Source organism: Zeus faber (assembly GCF_960531495.2).
Source record: "Zeus faber genome assembly, chromosome: 6".
NCBI lineage: Eukaryota > Metazoa > Chordata > Actinopteri > Zeiformes > Zeidae > Zeus > Zeus faber.
The window spans coordinates 19,423,845-19,445,450 of record NC_137201.1 but is presented as its reverse complement, the minus strand read 5'-3'; the positions used below and the strand labels follow the sequence as shown (position 1 = coordinate 19,445,450).

The window sequence follows — 21,606 nt, the reverse complement described above, 5'->3', positions numbered from 1 at the left end:
GGCCCCCAACCTGCCATTTTAGCCTTTTTTTTTTTAAACCTTTCTTTTTTTATAAACTATAATGACCGGTTGGTAGCCGAGCACCCTCTCATTCTGTGCAGTGGCCTAATTTGTTTGCCTTCATTTTGATTACTTAACAATTTTTTACCCCTAACATTTAAAATAAACATTTTAGGGAAAATGCAGCATCTGTCTTATTTATGCACATAATGCAGATTTGGTAAATCCTGTAAGCTTTCAGGAGTTATCATTTCTGCCGGTTGAAATTGCTGGGGTCAACTTGAGATGTTTGATTTGAATCTGAGAGAAAAAATGTTTTTTTTTTCAGATTTTTCACGGATCTTGCCTCTTTTCCTCTTAAAGTGCACCAGATTGATGCATTTCAATTTTAAATCTCAGACCACCTCAGAGGGTTTTGAATCCCCCCCACTCTAGTTTCACAAAATAGAAACACAATTTTTTATAGGGCCCCCAAAAAGCTAGAAACGGCCCTGAATATGTGTTATGTGTTTAGCTGTGGTTTCACAGTCAATGCGGGGTGGTTGGTCTGCCCTTGTTCTTTTACTTCCTTTTTTTTTAATTTGTGACATAGAGAGCCACTAAAAGCCCAAAACTATAACAGCGCCCAACCTGCACGCATTGTGCTGATATCAACTACTACACAGCGCTGCCGAGCTGCACTGCAATGCCGATTTGATGACAGGAACTTTAATATTATGACTGGGATTGATGTGTTTCATGAGAGAACAGTCATTTATTTCAGTTTAGAGCTCAAAGAAAGCTCTTTGAGTCTGAGCATCCGCGGTTCCTCTCTCTCGCCACTTACCGTCGCAGGTCATGCAGCACTTCCGCTGGATGGGGAAGTTGCAGTTCGAGGGCGGACAGCGTTTCTTCTCGCACTGGACAGAGCCCTCGTGGCAAACGCAAACCGAGCACGAGTCCGACGGGTCGTCCCACGTCTCTCCGTTCGCATGCTCCCGACCTTCATACAGACAACCTGGCGGAGGACCAGAGAGTCACACCGTTTGAAAAGACATGTCGTCATAAAGCCATTTTAACAGTGTATTCTTTTTAAACGCCGTCAACGTCTTTCAGAACTTCTTCTTGAGTTTGTCTTTTGGGTAGATAGATAGACAGACAGACAGACAGACAGACAGATAGACAGATAGATAGATAGATAGATAGATAGATAGATAGATAGATAGATAGATAGATAGATAGATAGATAGTTTCACCTTCACAGGTGCGACAGCAGTCCTGCCGGATGGGGTGTGAGCACGGCGCCGCGGGGCAGGGCTTGCGCTGGCACTGGACCGTCCCATTGATGCAGAGACAGGACCGACAGGCGTCGGCGGGGTCGTAGAAACGCTCCGTGTGTCTGTAAGGTCGACGTTCATACACACAGTCCAAAGGCGGAGCTGAGGGTACACCATAGAATGAGATGGGGTTTTTGAGTTGTTTTTTTTTAACCCACAATCTATTGCTGTGGTGTCCTAATATCTGCTGCCAGGGACACATAGTTTCAATCTAAACAAGTATTCTTTGCTGGTTGACAAAAAATGATTTAAATACACTTCAATATTGTCTCTCAATATGATTTATTGTATTGTCTTAAGTAAATGTACTCAAATGTACTCTGTGCCTATGCAAGTGTGCTGGGAAAATTCGAATGTTTCTTTTTTTTTGGTTGCGAGGAAATTTGTTTTCAGATTCTGGTCCGACCACAACGTAAAGCTGCATTATTTAGAAGATCTTAGTGGTGTATAACTGGTCACAGCTGTGAGAACCAAAGCCTCTCTCTACTTGCAGTTCCTCACCAGGACACTGGGGGCAGCAGTCTCCAGGCACCAGGTTGGGGTTGGAGCATTTCGGTGGAGGGCACCTCTTCATAAGACACTGGACATTGCCGTTCTATAAGAAACGCAGATTTAAAATGTAGCTGCACCTTAAACAAACAATTTTTACAAATAATTATTATTTATTATACGAACTAGTAATCGGTGGGAAAGGGTTTGTTTATGTTCTTACGATACAATTGCAAGTCCTGCATTTGTCGGTGGGATGTGGGAACTCTTGCCCGTTGGGATACTCCTTCCCAGCATAACGGCAGCCTACAGCGGACGGACCGCAATTTATTTGTTGTCAAACTTAAAATTGTGACAATATTGTTTTCTATGCCTCAACAGAAGGTCCAAGGAGTCCCTCACCATTGCAGTTGTTCTGGCAGCACGTCCCAGGAACAGGGGCGTTGCAGTTGGGGCGTGGGCATTGAGGTGGATGGCAGTCGACCCTCCCATCCACACACACGCACCTCTCACACACACTCACGGGGTTGGGGAACGCCTCCCCATCCACAAATATACGGTTTTCAAATGAACAGTCTAGGAAAGATAAAGCACACAAATAAATAAACATACACCACACACACACACACACACACACACACACACACACACACACACACACACACGCACAAGTGTATAGTGTATATAGGGGGGGCGGGGATCCCAGTTTGGGAACCTCTAGTTTAACACACTTGAAAACATTATACATACATATTTCACGATCTGAATCTCCACAGTAGTAGTGTGGAGATTCATACACACACACAGTGTGTGTGTGTGTGTGTGTGTGTGTGTGCGTGTGTGTGTGTGTGTTTGTGTGTGTATGAGCACACCTGGACATTGAGGGCAGCACTCTCCAGGTGGTGTTTGTGGGTTAGTGCAGTTGAGTGGAGGGCAGCTTCTCCTCTCACACTCCACAGTGCCGTCCTGAGGAGAAGGTGAGTTAGGTTAAAAGTTAAGCTAAGTTAAGTTAAGTCAAAAGTTGAGCTAAGTTAAGTTCTAAGTTCGGTTCGGTTCGGTTCAGCTACGTTTGGTTAAGTTGAGTTGAGTTAAGTGAGTTAAGCAGCGTGTAAATAGACAACAACGTGCTCTCACCTGGCAGGTGCAAATGTAGCAGGGCTGTTCAGGGGCTGTGAACCTCTGTCCATTCCTGTAGATGCGCTGCTTGTAGGTGCAGCTTTCACACACTGCACAGCATGAGCCTGAAAAGAAGAAGAATAAAAAAAGAAGAAAAGACAGTCTGAATTACCGGTAACATAACACGCATGCACGTACAAACTAACACACACACACACACACACACACACACACACACACACACACACACACGCACACACACACACACACACACACACACACACACACACCAAACCCAATCGTACCAGTGCTTTTTGAGGGGTGGAGACAGTCGGTGGGGGGACACTGTGTGTGTGTGCACACCGCCTCTCCGTCCACACAGCTGCACTTGGAGCAGGGGCTTTCCGGATGCCACTGGGAGCCCTCCTCATACTCCACTCCTTCCAACACACAGACTGCAGAGAGGGGGAGGAGGGCGGGGGGGGGGGGTTGGTTTATAATCTGTATGGGTGTGTGTGAGGGTGTGTGAGTGTTTCTGTGTCTTCCTACCTTTACAGATTGGGCAGCAGAGATGTGGGTCAATGATGGGGTTGGAGCACTGGACAGGAGGGCACCTCTCCTCATGGCAGATGACATTTCCCCCCTAAATAAAACCCCATAAGCTCATGCACATGGACACGGGCACACACACACGCAAGCACAATATATGCTAAAAGTATATAAAGATAAGATACATGCAACGATTTGAACATTTGCACACCAACACAGGACATCACAAATGAGATGTAGAGTCGTGCAATTGAAAATGTATTTATAGTAGGAACATAAAACATATACATTACATGAGGTTCCGTGTATTGGGCATTTATCAGGTGTTCTTTATGCCTCCAAGACAAAATAATGTTTTTTGGGAACAGAGGAAATTAACTTGTATTCCTTGAAATCCACAGTCATACCTTGCACCTGCACTGCAGGCAGGGTCCGCTCCCAGCGGGGGTGAATAACTGACCATCAGCATAAATCCTCCTGTCATATTCACAATCTGTGAGAACGCACGGAAAGCAAACAAATTATGAAATCCGTCAGAGACGGGTGACTCGGGTAATTAAAAGAAGACAAGAGAGGAAAAACAAATCACTTTGGCAGCTGGGGCAACAGTGCTCCCTGGTCTTGGCAGGATGGCTGCATCTCAGCGTGGGACAAGACGCCTCCATGCGCTCACACGAAACTTCACCGGCCTAAGAAGAAGAAGTGGAGGAAGAAAGGAAGAAGGGTTTTGTCGGGAATTAAATAAGGGCGCGTAGGAAGCGCAAGCATCAGGAGGAAACGGTCTGAATAAGTAAGACATGACCTCATGAGAAATTATTTCCAGCAATATCCCAAAAGTCAGTTTCCACGGAATGAACACTATTGTATTTTTTTTATTATTTTTACTTGATTATTATTTTAGTTTTAGTCAGGTTTTATTTCACTGTGCCATTACTCTGTGAACTTTGCTTCCAGAAGTATGGTTAAAAATTTTGTACCAAAGCTTTTAGCTATAATAAAAGTACCAGCAGGAGAAGAAGTTGTACTCTTAGAAATATAACTTTTGAAAGTTGACATACTAGTACATAGTAGCACCGCAAGATATTTAGACAGTAAGTAGGACAAAATAACACCTCGCCCCGTTTAAACACACACATTCTTAAATATTATTACAGTACAAAACAACAAAAAGGTGTCTTTTGACTTCTTACTCACAGAGCAGCGGCAGCGGAGGCAGGGGTCTGATCTGGAGGCGACGTCCTGTCCGTCCAGATAAACCTGAGACTCGTGCTCACACTGCTCGCACCTGGAGAGGGGACATTTTTTTCCACTTTATACGGCGTCTTAGTCACGCAAAGGACGATATCTACCTTTCCTGCCAATCTTCATTTGAAATGTCGGATGCCGCCCGCTGAAAAGCTCCGTTTCCAACACCTTCAGCACCAGAGTCCAGAACCGAGAAACGGTTCCCTGAGGCGCCGGTAAGGTAAGGCGCAAAGGTCTCGCAAAGGTTTCTCTTGCCTCGGACAGCAGTCTCCGGGACGGTGCACGGGCCTTTGACAGGGGAGGCTGGGACAGGGGAGCGGGGAACACTCCACGTTTCCGTTCTGCGAGGCAAACGTATTACTGCGAGTTCAGGCGTATTGTGTGCGGAAGCCCGGAGGTGAGACATGACGGTAAACTCGGGTGGCATCGAGACGGTGAAGGCTCACTTACCACGCATGTACACGTCTGGCAGCGATCGCCAGTGGGGATTTGAGCTCCATTGGGAAAGTCGTGACCGTTCACACCACAACCTACACACAAGACACCACACACACACACACACACATGGACACACACACGCGCACATGTAATCACCGGGTGTGATGACATTTCGCTGTATGTATGTATGACCGTATGTATAGTTATGTAACAAATATACTCTTGAACTTGAACACACACACACCCACGCACGCACAGACACACACACACAGAAACACACTGTATAATTGTCGTTGAATGAGGGTAGACCCGCAAAATAAGCCGCCGAACCCACCGTCGCAGACATGGCAGCAGGCGTTGGGAGGGGGAGAGGAGGGATTTTCACAAGGCATCTGACACCGCTCCTTCTCGCATATAACACGACCCTCCTGGTCAGAGAGAGAGAGAGAGATAAAAAAAATAAAAAGGTAAAAAACGTTTCAAAAGAATAAATATGCTTCATATAACCACTCGATAATAACTGTCATTCACGGTAATTGGTTCAGAGACATACCAGACAGTAACAGATCTCGCAGGGGATTTCTGGTGGTCTCCACTTGGCTCTGTGCTCATACTGGATGCCAGAATGGATGCAGCCTCAAAAAACAATACACATTACAGCGGGAATCACTGGGATATGAAGATTATAATTCATACCCTATGCCAAATGCCAATGACATAATATCCATTTCATTGCAGTCATTCACTGTCCTCTTCTACTTTTGTGTGCTATATCATCTTGTCTTTTAAATTGAATCGGGGAAAAAAATCTGGGAAAATTTGGGATTTACTCGAGATTGCATAGCCACTCACCTCTACATCGTGGGCAGCACGCTGTAGGTACTGTCTCTTTTTCGGTGCAGTCCAGAGGGGGACATGGGACGGGGAGGCATTCCCTGTTACCACCCTTTGAGCCACATGGGGGAAGGGGAACAACAGTTTGAGGGAGTTAATGGAGAGAAAAAGGAATAAGGTAGAAGTCATGAGAATTTATTTGTCCGAAATAAATTGCTTGTACGTGTGTGTGTGTGTGTGTGTGTGTGTGTGTGTGTGTGTGTGTGTGTTTAGTAGATACTGACCCTGCAAGTGCAGGTCTGACAGCCGTCTATCGTGTTATAGGAAACATTTTGGGGGATCCCATCCAGCTCACAACCTGAAGAGACGCGGGAGAGTTATACAGAGTGCAACAGTTATAGTACAAAGACATGTGTGTCCCTCTGTGTGTGTGTGTGTGTGTGTGTGTGTGTGTGTGTGTGCGTGCGTGTGTGTGTGTGTGTGTTGATCATTTCCATAGAAATGTTTCTGAATGTTATGTTGATAACCGTCGAGACGATGCCAAGACAGCGAGGAGCCAAAGAGAGAGAAGAGGAATGTGCAAATTTGTTGAGCATTACTGCTATTCTCCTTCCTCACTGAGGGCACAACCTTCTCTCTCTCTTTCTCTCCTTCTCCTCTTTTGTTTTATCCATTCTCTCTCCGGTTCGGTGGGGCAACATCTGGCTCTGCTCTTTGTGTCAGTAATGACAGCATGAGGCTGATCCTAAGGTAGGCGCAGACCCACGCACTAGATGTTTTATGGACCGTAACCGTCAACAGAGGACCCTGCAGCCGTGAGAAACTCGGGCTTCAGAGTCCATTAACGACGAAACGGTGAAAGAGATTTACTGAGAGGGCAAAACATACTTTGGAGGACGCACGTTGACTTCAATTACGCAGGAGAACTCCGTAGCAGCGATCTGGGATCAACCTCCTACTTCCATTTGACCGACCGGTGGGTCCAGTGCAACGGAGTACGTACCCAACGGCGAGGTTTCAGTTCTGCCGAGTTCTTTCTTACCAAAGGGGCTCCTCACCAAAACACCGTGTAAGCTAAGCTTGGTCATTTCAGTGGATAATCATTTTAATGAAGACTAAACAGTGTGCGTCTATGTGAGACAGACAAGAGAGACAGAAAGAGGAATAATCACAGAGCGAGAGGGGTTAGCGAGGCTGCCTACTGTGCCAGCAGCCAACAGGCATTTCCTCTGGCCAACCAAGCATGCATGAGATCAAAGTGTATGGAGGGGAGTGTGTGTGTCCGTGAGCGTGTATCAACTCGGAGCACACACATGCAGAAACAATTAGGGGAAGATGGGTGAGAGGAGGAGACAGTGACAGGCGGAGCAGACAAAAGAGACTAGACTGCGGCTGGGTTTACAAATAATTGAGACGGATGGACGGTGCACGGTGTGGCCAGCGTATATATTGTACATTCCTTTTACATGGTGAGCATGGGTGCACAAACACGATCTCTGCGTATGTGTGTGTCTTCGTGTGAGTGTGTGTGTGTGTGTGTGTGTGTGTGTGTGTGTGTGGAGGCTTCACTTATAAACCCATTCGGTCCAAATGTAAGGACGGTCTAATGTAACTGATCTTGTACTTTTTACTGGAACGCTTTGACAACTCTGCTGCAATCACGGTCGTCCGTCTTTTCTGAGCTATTTTACATAACCCTTCTGGGGACATAAACTAGGGGGCCTATTTTGTGACATGTATTTTTTTAGACTGAAAAAATCACATAGAATTCATACGAGAATATTCACGTGAGAACATTACACTCATTTATAATGATGGCATTTGAAAGATTTTAGTCTGGTATTGTGATACACTGGGTGACAATACTGATCATGAATTAGCATTCACGTGAGCTGAGTCCAGCATTGGGCTTCTCCTTTTCTCATTATCCCGTATGACGTCCTCATTATTCGGGATTCCTTGTGACTTCTGTTAGATTTCTTGAGTTCCGTCCCAGAGTTCCAGTTGGTGTTTAATCCTCTTGTTGTTGTCATCACAAAGCACTTTCCTGCGTCCTTGTCCCCGGGGTCAGTTTTGCCAGTTACCAGCCGTTGCATATAACGTGGATCCCCGTGACAGGATCCAGCCACTCTGTGAAACAGGACCCGCAGTTGTGCATGTGACAAACAGCCTCGGGGTAACCATGGCAATGGGCCTGGTGACAGAGGTCAGGGCAGGTGATTGGAGCAGAGCCAAGAGGACAGCCACTGAACCAATGGAGCTTGAAACACAACCTACAGGAAGGGATTTAAGGAAAGTGGATTAGGATGAAGCATTACTCTTACGAGACTGAATAATGGACAGTAAAATATATTTTTTTTTCACTCGCTGGCTGCTACTATGGCTCTTCTTGAAAATGAAGCAGTACCTGTCGTCCGGTGTGACCGGCAGCCATATGTCTTCCCCGTTCGGAGTAGCTCCCATAACCGAGTCAGATTTCTGTTGTTCCGCCCATTCCTGTTCCAGTTGACTAATGAGAACGCTGCTGTCTTGAGGATCCAGGGCCATCCAGTCCTGCATGGCCCAGTGTCGGGGAAGAGACGTGATTGGAGGGCAGGTTCTCGCAATGCGGTACAGGGCTTGAGCGCTGGACGACAGCAGCTGCTGCTGCGTGTGGAAGTAAAAGCGCAGGTAGTGAGGCCCGTTGAAGAACCAGTTACAGTAGTCCTTGTCGTAACCGTCAGTTTGAAAGCCGAACGCGTCGAACCCGTCCCGGTCGAAACCCAGCGGATCAAACCCGTAGACACTGTAACCACTTTCGCCGAAAAGCCCTGACAGAGTATTGAGTTTGTCCGCCTCCCTGTTTGGATCGTTCTCCGTTTTCCCGTCGTTCTCTTCACCCTCTCTCTTGAACATCCCATTCCAATGCAAACCAAACCAGCTGACATTGGAGCGGTTAAACCCGTAGCGGTTGAATCCTGACACATCGTATCCTTCTCTGTCGATGAAATCCCGGTTGAAGCCGCCCCTGCCGTACCCCCACCGATCCCAGCCACTGTGGTCGTAGCCGTCTCGGTCATATCCCTGAGGGTCAAAACCACGTCCGTCGCGCTTCACGCCACCGTGGTGCGAGCTGCGCTTGTCAAATCCACTCCTGTTAAACCTCGTTGGCACAGGGTCATCTGTGAAGTTTGTCCGTTGTGGGTGGATCTGTGAGGACGTCACGTTGCACGGTGCGCCGATAGTTATGGGCACGTACACGACGCAGAGCTGGTGCTTTGACGACGACACATCGCCGGGGGCGACGTCGAACGGCTTCATCTTCACGTGCCTCCGGAGAGCGGGGTGATCGATATCATTCTGCACGCGGTTGTCGCGAGGTTCTTGGAGGTCTTCGTCAGTGGTCCTCACCCCATCAACAGGTTGATGCTTCTCCTGCCACTGTGTCCAGAGCTTGTCCATGAACGCCATGTGCGAGAAGAAGAGAGGGTCATAGGCAGCCAGAGGGGACGCCATGTGACCCCCCACCCACAGCCTGAAGAGCCCAGAGATTGCCTGCAGGGACTGGGAGAAGAGCTGGAAATCATCTAGGTTGACAATCTTCTGGATGGCCACTGCATCGGGAAGCCACACCTGAAACAGTTTAACGTGAGTTTAACACCCTTTTATACATCTGAAACATGTATAGCTTAATTGAAACAGAGAGATACAGGGAGAGCGCTTAAATTGCGAGACTATCTATTGAAAGTACATAAGTGGTTGATCAAACCGAGGAGTTGAAGCTCCGTCTGAGACAGGAGGTCCATCGAGAGCGGGACGTCCAGCCGCTGAACGGGTGATGGGGGACACAGCCCGAGCCGGGCTCACCATCCCCACCGTACAGCCCAGCCTGCCAGGCAGCTGACGACTTCATTGATCCAGAGTCCACCGTCCACTCGAAATATGGAACTCCCAGATGACACGTCGACAGAGACTGCAGCTCCCGCTCCACCAGCCGCAGGAAGTAGCGGTGCCAGGGGAGGAAATAGGCAGGGCCACCGGCTTGAGGGGCAAACTCAGCTCGCAGCTGGGTGAAGGCCTCCCACACAGCTGGGTGAACGCACATGTAGACACGTACATACACATAATTACAGACACCATCACAAACCAACACAAGGCTAACTTCTGGAAATGTGAAGGCTGTCGATTTCGATGGCAGTTTACCTGGCTTAGTATGGAGTCTTCTGATGGCCCGTTGGTAAAACTTCCTCTCTCTCACTGTGAGGTCTCTGATCTCTTTGCGCTGGGTGATGTGTGTGCACACGGAGTCCAGTTTGCTCACACACTCTTCGCAGCCCAGCCTGATCATTTGCCCGTATCTGCTGAGCGGCTGTGGCGGAAGGCAGCCGCAGCCTTGACCGCAGCTCACTTCAGAGCACCTTTCCCCAGGAGAGAAGCTCACGGCCTCTGCCCCTTCGGCGAGGTCTTTCACCAAAGCCTGACAACGCAGCCGCGACAGATATTCACAGCTGTAAGTGAAATGGGAATCTTCTTTGCAGTCTCCCTCAACCCGCTGGACCTTCTTCCTGTCGTTCTCCCTGAGAGCCTCGGTGTTGGTGAGATTGAAGTCAATGTTGCCGTACCAGCTCTCGTTCTCCGAATCATGTTGGTCATACCCAATAAACGCTCTGTCCACATCAGAAATGTTGTACTCGTGTCGCCTGCGGTCCTGCTGGCCGACGCGGCTTTCCAGTTTCAGTTTACGAAGGCAGCAGGCCCCCATCATGCATTGTTCCCTACAGGCGTTATAGGATGGGAAGTTGTTGTTGCTGTTCCCAGAGCAGTATAAGAAGTCCTCACAGAGGCCTGATGTTGGGTTGAAAGCCCAGCGACGTTGAAATGATCCCCTGCCCTGACAATTTTTCTCGGGCCTCGGCTCCCAACATGCCTGGAAATGAAGAGGGGAGAAACCTCTTACCTAGATTTATCCCCTATCACAAATAATCAAAGAGGTGGCTATTACCAAGCAGCGTTGCTTGGGGAAACACAGACAAACTACAAGATCACAGCACAGCACTGCTATTGGGCCGGGCCAATACAGCAGGCCAAAGGTTTATTTGCCCTCGAGTCGATCCAAAAGCAAAACGCCACTCGCTAAATTTTACATCAGTTATTCCACTGATGCAAACACATAGAACAGCTGCTATCAGAACGCTAGGAAAGGCACAGAGCAAATACAAGCACAACAACGGAGGAAAACGCACTACGTCTACATTTGGAAACTTGTGACACAACACTTAACGGTAAGGGGTTCCAAACCTTTTTTGTTTCATTTGTGATTGTGACCCACCTCAAGCATTTCAAATGATTTGGAGACCTGTCAGGTGATCAAACATACATTAAGTAATATCCTTGAAACATGGAAGACCCCTGCCTAAAACACATTGAATATCACTACGTCCAACAAACTACTGTACTCGGTTTTTGGCATGGAGGTACCTGTCTCAGCTGTCTGTGACACAGCGGGCCCTTGGTGTTTGGGGGACAGGAGCAGCGAAACCCAGTAGGGTCAGAGGTCAAGGTGAGACATAAACCTCCATTATGACAAGGGCTAGACAGACAGGGATCGTAGGGAGGGGCAGCCATCTGAAAACTAGCTACTTAACATGGGTATGACGTGTGTATTAGCAATGGTTAAGAGTGTGTTTACAACATATGGCAGTCAATTTTAGTTTGTGTGCATATTTGTAGGGCTGCACCCGACTCAAGAGTTTTGTCAGTCGAATCGGAAATTGGCTGTTCAATGCGAAGATTCGGCAGCTTTGCTTCCGAAACAAATTTGTTTTCCGAGTTCCCACGAACGCAGCTTCTGACGTAACATAAGAGAACGAGTCCATGATTCCCTTTATTTATAATTCCTCAATGAAATTATTGTTGAAGTTATTGTAATGCACACCGGCTGACACGAAAAAATTAAATACATTTAAAAAAAGACTGCTCGACTTGAAGAAGCTCAATCGACGGACATCTCGACAGATGACTCGACTCGTCCACTTTCAGGGGGCAGCCCTACATATTTGCATGTCAGAAAGAAGAGAAAAGAATACGAGTGCGGGTGAAGGAATGCGAGCGACGCTCACCCTTGATGTCGGCCTCGCATGTGACTCTTCCCGACGCGCAGGTACACACAGTGTGCGGGGGCGCCTGCCAGCGCTGACCGTCCTCCACCTCTCGCCCCTCCCACACACAGCCCCGCCTCACGCAATCACACCCCTCCAGGTGATGCACACGCGACTGCAGGTCTGCATTCTGGAGGTTGAGCAGATAACAACGGTTCACGTCGATGACATTCCATCATATGTCAATGCATCATATCGAAGTGTATCGTCTCCTAAGGCATTGCAACGTATAGTAACGTTACCGCTATCACGTTATAACGTTATCATTACCGTATCGAAACGCATCATATTGTAGTGTATCGTAATGTAATGTATCGTTATATATCCTAATATTTTGTATCACATCTTCACGTATCATTTTGTAACATATTATATAACAATATGTTTTAATGTATGTAACGTATCCTTATATATCATAGTCTAACATATAGTAACGTGTGATGTATCGTAATGTATCCTTATATATTGCAACGTATCATACTGTAAAATATTGTATCATATCATAACGTATCATAATGTATCGTAAAGTATCATATTGTAACGTAACGTGATGTGTGAGATCGCGACGTATCTTATTGTAACGTATACACCTTGCAGTATTTATTGTTACACGAATGTTGTTGTTACACTAATCTCTGTCGCAATGTAGCTTGAATGTTATTCTCCCTTGTAAGTCGCTTTGGATAAAAGCGTCTGCTAAATGACTAAATGTAAATGTAAATGTAAATGTATTGTAAGACATTGTAACGTATAATATCGTATTATAACATTATGTACGATATTGCACCGTATCATATCACAACGTATCATATCGTTCTTAACATATCGTACTATAACGTAAAAGTACTGTATCGGATCTAAACATATAATGTATCATATAACAATGTATCATATCGTATCATATTGTGACAGATCGTAAACGTATCGTGATTTGCACAAGGTCCACCCTTGTGGAATCCTACAGTGTTTCCTATCTCCGGTTCAGACGGTACCTGGGCTTTCACCATGTGGAGCATGCGGGCCAGCTGCTCCAGCCTCTCCTCCAGTCCCCTCACTCGCTGCTCTTCCTGTGTCTGAGGATAAACCCCCCCCCCCTGGGGAGAGCCGGGGGGCCCCAGGACCACTCCCCTCTGGGGCTGATCATTCTGCACCTCCCGGGGATAAGGACTGGGAAGGTCCTGCAGCTGGGGGAACGGTCGGTGTTTGCTGTCCGATGAATCTAGACTAAGGCCGCCGCGTGTAGGGGGAGATGGTGGCAGGGCGTCTAAAAATAGACAAAAACAAATAAATAAACGAGAGAGAGAAGCAGAAATACAAGACTCTTGCCAACAAAAACATGTATCGTGAAAAACTTTATGGGGCACTTATAAACAAACAATTTGGGGAGTTTCCGCCTGAGGGAGCCTGAAGATATGATCTGAAAAAAAAAAAAAACCTCAGGATGTACACACCAATCAATCAGGGTGGTCTTAGAATCAACTGAAGCCCCGCGTTCACATTTCAACGCTGTGACGTGAAGTGTAGCTATTTTGTGCTCCATTCACCCCAACGCTGATGTGTCTGCATCGGCATGACTCCCATGAACTCATTTCACATTCTTGACTAATATCCCGCTGAAGGTAATGTAAATCTCAGGAGTGACGGGAACAACAGGAAAGAGGCAGAAATAGGAAAGAGAGATAATAGTCTCTCAAACTGTAGCCTCTGGCGTGAACTACGTGTGCAGCCGGAAATCCCCGCGGAATGTTGTGCAACACTCAGATGAATAGACATTGCAGTACAAATACCAATACACACATGAACACATGTAAAACACCCATGCACATACTATATAATGTTCACAAAAGTAATCAGAATTTCCCGATTCCCTTAACCACCTCTTAGAGTGTCTGAAATTCACCATATCAACATGCACTCCTCATCTCCCTGGTATATAGAACTGGGCTGTAGTTGAATAATGCTGTTGGATGTATTTCATGAAAAAAAGGTTTCATAATGGCCGAAACGCGTCTGAAAATAGGTTATCTATGCCTTTTCTCCTGCGTGTCCTCGGGTATACAGAAAATAATTTACACTCAAGCGTAATCCAGTTGAACAGAGTTTACCTGTAATGTTGGCGCAGTGCCATGGCCTCCTTTGATACGCTGCCATGGAGATCTGAGCTGTCTTCAGATATCCCTACATACATGGAAGAAATATGACTATACACTGTATGCGGGCACACGCATTCAAATGGAAAAGGAAAATGAAAGGTGGAGAGTATTGTTAACCGCAATATAATCATAACAGAGGACATCGATGAATGGTTATCACAGGAATTACCCCCCAAAGGAATGACTTCTCAAACCTGGCATAACTTTGCATTAGACACTAAACTGTACAAAGCTCTGAGAATAACGTCCAATTTTTTTCTCCTCTTCAGTTAGAGGTGAGCAACACAATCTGTGGTCTTTTCTTCCCTAAACAGCTTTATACAGCAGCTAACACTTCAGGATTGCATTTCCATAAAGGTACATAACGGCTAAACTGTGGAACAAACAGGGAAGTCTATCCAAAAAAGAACAAAAGTACATCTTGTCACTCACACTAAATTTACTGTCGTCTTCTCCATCGGTGCTGGCCAACGTGACCACGAGGTCTGGAGGAAGCTCCAGATTAATCCTGTCTTCGCTTTTCCTTTGCAGAACTATCACCTCTTGGCAGTCCAAAAAGAGAGTCACCCTTTCGGGCTCCAGGCCCAGAGCCAAGTGCACCCAGTTCCCCCCGGAGAAGGGGTTCCCGCCGGGGAAGAGCAGGCTCTGCGGCGCCCGAGCCGCACCGGCCTGGTAGTCCAGACGCAGAGTGTTGCCGCGGGTGGAGGACAGCATTTGGAGAACCGGGGAAGACTGCGAGGAAAGAGAGAGCAGGGTGCCTCCAGAGTCGTGGGCCTGGCGCCCCACCAGGTGCACTCCCATGGTGCCTTGCAGCGAAGAGACCAGGAAATGGGAATATTCACGGAGGAGCGTCAGGTGAGGCGCCCTGTGACGGAGTTTGTAGACGTGCGTCCCCGGATTGTCGCCCTGGATCCTGGAAATGCCTTTCATTGGGTGGGATATGTTCAGGGCAGCCAAGAGGTCGATCACTGCAGGACGATAAAGACAGGATTACTGTAAACCCTGAGGCCCGTCTTGAGACGCCCGGGCATACTTTGCGCGGGGTCACGCTCGAGCCGCTCTTTGAGACGCTTTGTTTTTTTTACCAAGTGGCAATGACGGTCCATGGGAGTGAGTCAGAACACAGCCTTCAACTGGGCGTTCACGCATGAGCGCCTCAATGATCCCAAATGTTACACAACACCATCGCACCGTCAACGCTGGTCTCAGTGACATGACTTGGTCCGGAGGAAGCCTCTCTGAAAACCTCCAGGGAGGTGAGGCGTTGAGGGGGTTCCTCAATGGTTTGGAATGGAGTTGCACAGGGAGTGTTTTACAGTATTTTAAGAGCATGGCTAAAACCTAGGCGGCATTTGATGAGTATTAGGACCCTTTTAGATAATATCAAAATATTCCTTTTTTTTAATAGTAATTCTTTTTCAAGTGGTTTTTTTACTTAAGTTGCAAAATGCAGACTGTGTTGAATACATTAGTTATTCAGTATATTACAAATAAATGTTTAAAGGTATAAAAGTCTACTCACTGGGTGATTATATTCCATTTCACTCAGCGTGTACTTATTAAGTATATTTATATGTCAGTGAATGAAATGTATTGGCAGATCGTTCAAAACAGTGGTATACTTCATTAAACTTAAGTGTACTTGAAGTTGCTCCATTTCAGCACGTTCAAGTGTATTTAGACACAACTAGAGTTCGGTTCCTACACAGAATTGTGTTTCCATTTCAGCACAATGAAAACAACTATTGAAAACTTTTAGTCGGGCAGCAAGTACACTTTAGTGTGCAGCATCCCATGTAAGTATAATTTATAGTGTACGACAATCTCACGTGGGTAAGATATCTTACAATGCATCCTATATATATTTAGTATACTATGTAAGAATACATTGGTGTGCTCCTTCAGCATCCTAAAATTGAAGCGTTTTATGGGCTAGTCCGTGCACCTACCGTTCTCTTGGCTCCCAGTCGGGTGTCCTTGCACATTCCAAAACGTGCACAAATTGATCTGCAGACACAGGAGCGTCCCCAGTCTGCGGAGCTCCATTCTTTGTGCGGACTGGATGGGTTGTGCGCGTTGCAGCTCGCACTCAAAGCGCAGGAGAGATCCGAGGCGTCGTCGTCGTCGTCGTCAGAAGAAGAAGAAGAAGAAGAGGAAGAAGATCCCGAATCATCGTTTGGAGGAATTCAAAGATGAAAACATCCCAACGGGCTGCGATAATTCCCCTCCTCGAGTAAACTCAACTCTCAGCCTTTCTGCTTCTGTCACAGAGCGCATCGGGGTGGGGGTGGGTGGTGGTGGTGGTGGTGGTGGTGGTGGGGGTGTGTGGGGGGGGGCGCGGAACATCTGGACGCACGCAGGGTCGCGCACGCACGCACGCACGCACCCCCGAGGGCACGCGCGCTTTCGCTTAATTACCACTGCTGCACAGAGGATGGGCGTGGCCCGGATCCCGGCAAAAAGTTACATCGTCTCTTGTTTTGTCACCAATAATAATAATAATAATAATAATAATAATAATAATAATAATACTGATAAAATACAAAATGAAGACTTTGAGGGGCAGGGATTATTTTCCAATCCCAGGATGACAAGTTTAGTCTTTTTTTAACGCAACTCCTTTCTCCCCCCCCCCCCCCCCCCCCCCCCCCCCCCCGTGTGTGTGCGTGTGTGTGTGGGTGTGTGCGTGCGTGTGCGTGTGCGTGCGTGTTTTCTTCTCTCACAAAAGAGAAAAAAGGGCGAAAAAAAAAAAAGAGAAAGAAACCACTTGAAGCGGCAGAGCTGCTCTGTCAGTGCTGGTCGAGTTTTTGAAGACCCTCTTCGGGTAATCAGCAAAAACCTGGACTGGAGGCCGGAGGAGGAGCCTTTATGCTGTGTGTTCGTGCGTGCGTGCGTGCGTGCGTGTGAAAGGCGGTAAACAAAAGTGCTCATGTTTCACTGTTCACCAATGCAGCCCGGCGGCCTGTTTTTTTGTCTCCATTAACAAACATAAGTTCATAACCTTGTCGCACGCACACACACACACACACACACACACACACGCACACACACACACACGCGCGCGCGCGCACACGCACGCACACATAAAATGTGTCCAGTCTTTCTTTTCCTGCTATTAGTCTGGCACATAGTAAGCGTCCCCTTGCTCCCCCCTTCAGAAACTTGCTGTCATGTTTTGCATTTGGCAAATAACACGTTGAACACCTTGGAAACACGGTGCATCTACACACACATACACACAGTGCACGCAGATTCATAGCACGATAATAGGACATCCAGGTGTTTTGCATAATGGACATATCAGACGTAAGAGACCCCTGGATGCCCTCATGGAACATTGTTTGATGCTGCTGTGCTTCTTCTGCCTCTCCCCATAACGTTGATAGTATCTGCTCAGACACCGCCAGGTCCAGACATAACTTGAGTGTTAACCCCTAGAAGCGTGATAGTACAGTACGCCTGACTTAGGCCTGCGTTTCCCAACCCACCTCACCAAACCAATCTTTGTCCGTGAGGGGTTAGGGTCGGGGTCAGGGTCGGGGTTGGGGTTGGGGTTGGAGTTAACCCTAACCCTTTGACCGCAGGATTGGGCTTTAACGGCAGTGGTTTCCCAACAGTCACCTTCAACCAACATGGGGACCCCATGCACCCTGCACCCCAGGGACCAGAAGGCTGATGACAAGATTATTCCTGCGAAATTCCTCCTGGATCAAGGGCAGATGCTGGAACCATCTTGATGTAACATCAGTGGAGATAAGCACTGTAGTGTGGGACAATCATATAGGCCAGCACATGGCTCTAAAGTTTGGAATAACAAAAACAACAGGTTTCAACAAGTTTCACATGCACACACACAGATGGGATAAGCGGCGCGGGATTATTTTAGATGCATACGCGCAAATGCATGTTTGTTCAGGTTTCTGTGTGTATTAATTAGTGTATTCAAGTGAATGTGTCTATGAATTGAATTTCCACATTTGTGCTTGAGAACACCGGTATTGGAGTGCGACCCTGCTTAAAGGTTGATCGATGCGTTGGAGACTTAAAAGCCAGTGCCCGGCTTTGTCTTCAGCTTCGGTTTATCCACGAAATTATCTTCGTGACGCCAGTACAACACACAGCCAAATATGTTCAAATAGATCAGCTGTTAAATCCACCCCCCATTTGCCCAGCTTCCATGCAAGCGCCGCTGTACCTTGTTAACCAAACCTCTGGTGACATCTAGTGGCCAGGTCCTGTCATAAAAGCTTGAGGAACCAAGGAGGGGTCCAATGATGGTATGTGTTCTGCAGCCAGGAATCCAAAATTACCAAAAAATATGTCATTCAGATGAAGAATTCTCCACGCAAGTAAGGACTGTTGATACCATCGTTATTACTCATGATGATATGGCCATGGTGCGTGGTGGGGACATGACACAAAGCATCATTCAACATGCTTTGTGATGCCACAGTGTGGCAAGCAAAGCCATGGTTCTCAGTGTAAAGTACAGGGGTGCAAACACTTATAGTTTGTGTTTTGGGGGGTGTACTCACACATAAGGAGAATTTAAGGAGAATTGGAATTGGAAGGAGAATTTAAACAAATACTTCTTTGGTCACTACTACGACAACATGTAGAAGTAGTAAGAGCAACAACAGCAACCACAGCAACAGCAACAACAACAACAGCAGCAGCAGCAGCAACAACAGCAATACCAACAACAGCAACAACAACAACAACAGCAACAACAGCAAGGCAACAACAGCAGCAACAACAGCAACAGCAGCAACAACAACAACAGCAACAGCAACAACAACAACAGCAACAACTGCAATTACAATAATAATAATAATAATAATAATAATAATAATAATAATAATAAAAGATATAAATATAATAAAAGGTGTTATAAAATGTATGAATTGCTTCATAGTGAACAGTACCCACGGGCTGCACTTTGTGTGTGTTTCCCACAGTAGGTTCATTTATGGGGTGTTAACAGTGACTGTTTGAAAGCAAATCCCTGTCAACCTGCTAAGCCTTATTTGCAGGTTGAGATCACTAATTGAACAAAGCTGAAGACGCCATTGGGTACAAGCTGCGTAGCCAAAGTACAAGCTTAGACTCTTATGACATAGTTCAGACCAGAGGTTGCCTTATTTTGAACCATGATCCCATTTTTCGGTCCCGAAATTGTCATGACGACAGCAATTAGAGAGTGTAACGAATGTTATTATTTTCTTCTTTCTATTATTATTATGCATTGCACTGCTGCCTCACAGCAAGAAGGTCCTGGGTTCGAGTCCCGCCTGGGGCGCTGTTGGCACCACGCTCCGGAGTGTTAAGTCCCGATTAGGGGCCTTTCTGTGTGGAGTTTGCACGTTCTCCACATGCTCACATGGGGTTTCCTCCATATAACATCAGTATGGACCCCCACCAAAAACATGCAGAACATCGTTCTCTGACCAGCGATGGACATTTGCAATTGCCCCCCGGGCATCGCTGTATGCTGCCCACTGCTCCTGGCTGCCTCCCGGAGAAAGGACAAGCCAGAATGGGATAAAAGCAGAGAATAAGTTTCACCGGCCACCAATTGAAGCGTGTGTGTTGGTCGCCATGGGTGCATGTGTTGTGGTGTATGTGATGGATAAAATAATCTTCTAATTGTATGCGTTGTAATTCACATTTAGGTCTATAAGAAACAGATTGAGCCTTAATAATAATGTTTTTTACCGTAGTGTTAGCACATTACTCTAGGTCGTCCTCAGACGAGCCTTCCATCGTTGTTTCCAGTCATCCCGGTTCTCCATACATCTGGCCAGCTCGTTGGTGCTTTGTGCTCCCGCATCATTCTTGAGTACATCCACATATGTTAAAGTGGGACGTCCTCGTGGCCGGTGCCCATGTGTTGGCTCCCACAGTACCAGTTTTATGGCTGGCAGCTCCTGGTGTCTTTGGCAGTGTCCTGCTAGTGTCATTCTCCTTGCAGCAATCTTCTCGCCCACCCTTGGTATTCCCTCGTACAGAATTCTGTTGGTTACATGTATACTCTTGCTGATGTTAAGCACTACACGCAACATCCTGGTGTAGCACCCGTCCAGGGACTTCTCTAGGGTTGGCTTCAGGGACCAGCATTCACTGCCATAGAGGAGAAGGGACTCTACTGTCGCATAGAAGAAGCTGAGTTTGATTTGGCGGGGGAGGTTGGAGTTCCATACGCTGGACATGCCGTTCAGGGACCTCCATGCATGTGCCTTCCTCACTTTCAGATCTTGCTCAGTTGAGTTGACCCATGAACCCAGGTACTTGAAGTCATCGACTTCTTTCAGCACAGTTCCTCCTGCTGTAGTCAGAGGTTGATGTTCTGGTGGAACGTTATAGGTGATGACCTCAGTTTTCTTGGCGTTTAGCCTCAGGCCTACTTTGGCGCACTCCAGCTCTACCCTTTTCAGTAGTGCTTGTGCTTGTTCCACATTATTGGAGAGCAGACTGATGTCTTCCGCATAATCAAGGTCTGTGATGACCACTGCGGGATGTCGTCTTGACCTCCTTGGTGTTAGCGTGAAGCCAAGTTCCTGCTCTCGCCCGCCGATTGCCTTCCTGAGTGCGTAATCGAGGACTATGGTGAAGAGGAAGGGGGATAGTGTGTCCCCTTGCATAACGCCAGCCAGGATGTCAAACTCCTCGCTGTTGCCATCTGGGGTCATCACCTTGGCCCTTGTTCCTGCGTACATGGTCTCTATTGCTCGGAGTAGGTTGGGAGGAATTCCATACGCCCTAAGGATTTTCACCATCATGCCTCTGTGGATCGAGTCAAAAGCCTTTTTGAAATCAATGAAGCACAGAACTGCCGTCAGGCTGTCCTTCCTCACCTCCTCAATTATTCTCCTGAGTGCCAAGATCTGGGCTGTTGTTGTTCTCCCCTCCCGAAAGCCGTTCTGGTTCTCCCTCAAATGAGGGTCGATGGCAGGTCTTATCCTGTTCAGTATCATGCGATTGTAGATCTTTGCAGGGATACATGTCAGGCTAATGCCTCAGTAGTTGTCCGGTTTCGAGAGATCTCCAGCTTTGGGCCCTGGGATGGTGTTCGATAGAGACCACTGAGACATTACTCGTATACAGTATAGTAGGTGTACATATTCCACATTGCATATTAGGACACTGTTTCATGTGAAATTGAGTAGCACATCGACAACCTTCATTATATCATAGAGCATGGAGGGAGATCCGAATGGATGATAGAGAAATTATTATATATTGGAGACTTATTTCTACCAAACACATTTTTTTAATATAAAAATGATACATCTATATCAATCAGATATCAATATCAGTATTAGAAATGTA

General features: G+C 46.9%; 1 protein-coding gene across 1 annotated transcript in view; it reads right to left on the bottom strand.

Moving 5' to 3' along the window:
• The window catches only part of kcp (kielin cysteine rich BMP regulator), a 29,463-nt gene extending 13,125 nt beyond the window's left edge, over positions 1 to 16,338 (bottom strand). Inside the window, exons 1-23 of the mRNA XM_080001695.1 lie at positions 16,227 to 16,338; positions 14,710 to 15,245; positions 14,230 to 14,302; positions 13,117 to 13,388; positions 12,086 to 12,254; positions 6,272 to 6,345; positions 6,006 to 6,099; positions 5,707 to 5,789; positions 5,488 to 5,581; positions 5,166 to 5,245; positions 4,971 to 5,056; positions 4,665 to 4,755; positions 4,060 to 4,159; positions 3,878 to 3,963; positions 3,471 to 3,564; positions 3,227 to 3,376; positions 2,940 to 3,046; positions 2,678 to 2,771; positions 2,208 to 2,381; positions 2,029 to 2,111; positions 1,818 to 1,911; positions 1,236 to 1,418; positions 827 to 997 (exon numbers count right to left, since the gene is read on the bottom strand). Of these exons, the coding sequence (XP_079857821.1) occupies positions 827 to 997; positions 1,236 to 1,418; positions 1,818 to 1,911; positions 2,029 to 2,111; positions 2,208 to 2,381; positions 2,678 to 2,771; positions 2,940 to 3,046; positions 3,227 to 3,376; positions 3,471 to 3,564; positions 3,878 to 3,963; positions 4,060 to 4,159; positions 4,665 to 4,755; positions 4,971 to 5,056; positions 5,166 to 5,245; positions 5,488 to 5,581; positions 5,707 to 5,789; positions 6,006 to 6,099; positions 6,272 to 6,345; positions 12,086 to 12,254; positions 13,117 to 13,388; positions 14,230 to 14,302; positions 14,710 to 15,245; positions 16,227 to 16,323 (3,085 nt within the window). The 5' untranslated portion in view covers positions 16,324 to 16,338. The remainder of the gene's footprint in view (positions 1 to 826; positions 998 to 1,235; positions 1,419 to 1,817; positions 1,912 to 2,028; positions 2,112 to 2,207; positions 2,382 to 2,677; positions 2,772 to 2,939; positions 3,047 to 3,226; positions 3,377 to 3,470; positions 3,565 to 3,877; positions 3,964 to 4,059; positions 4,160 to 4,664; positions 4,756 to 4,970; positions 5,057 to 5,165; positions 5,246 to 5,487; positions 5,582 to 5,706; positions 5,790 to 6,005; positions 6,100 to 6,271; positions 6,346 to 12,085; positions 12,255 to 13,116; positions 13,389 to 14,229; positions 14,303 to 14,709; positions 15,246 to 16,226) is intronic.
• Positions 16,339 to 21,606: the final 5,268 nt, after the last annotated feature.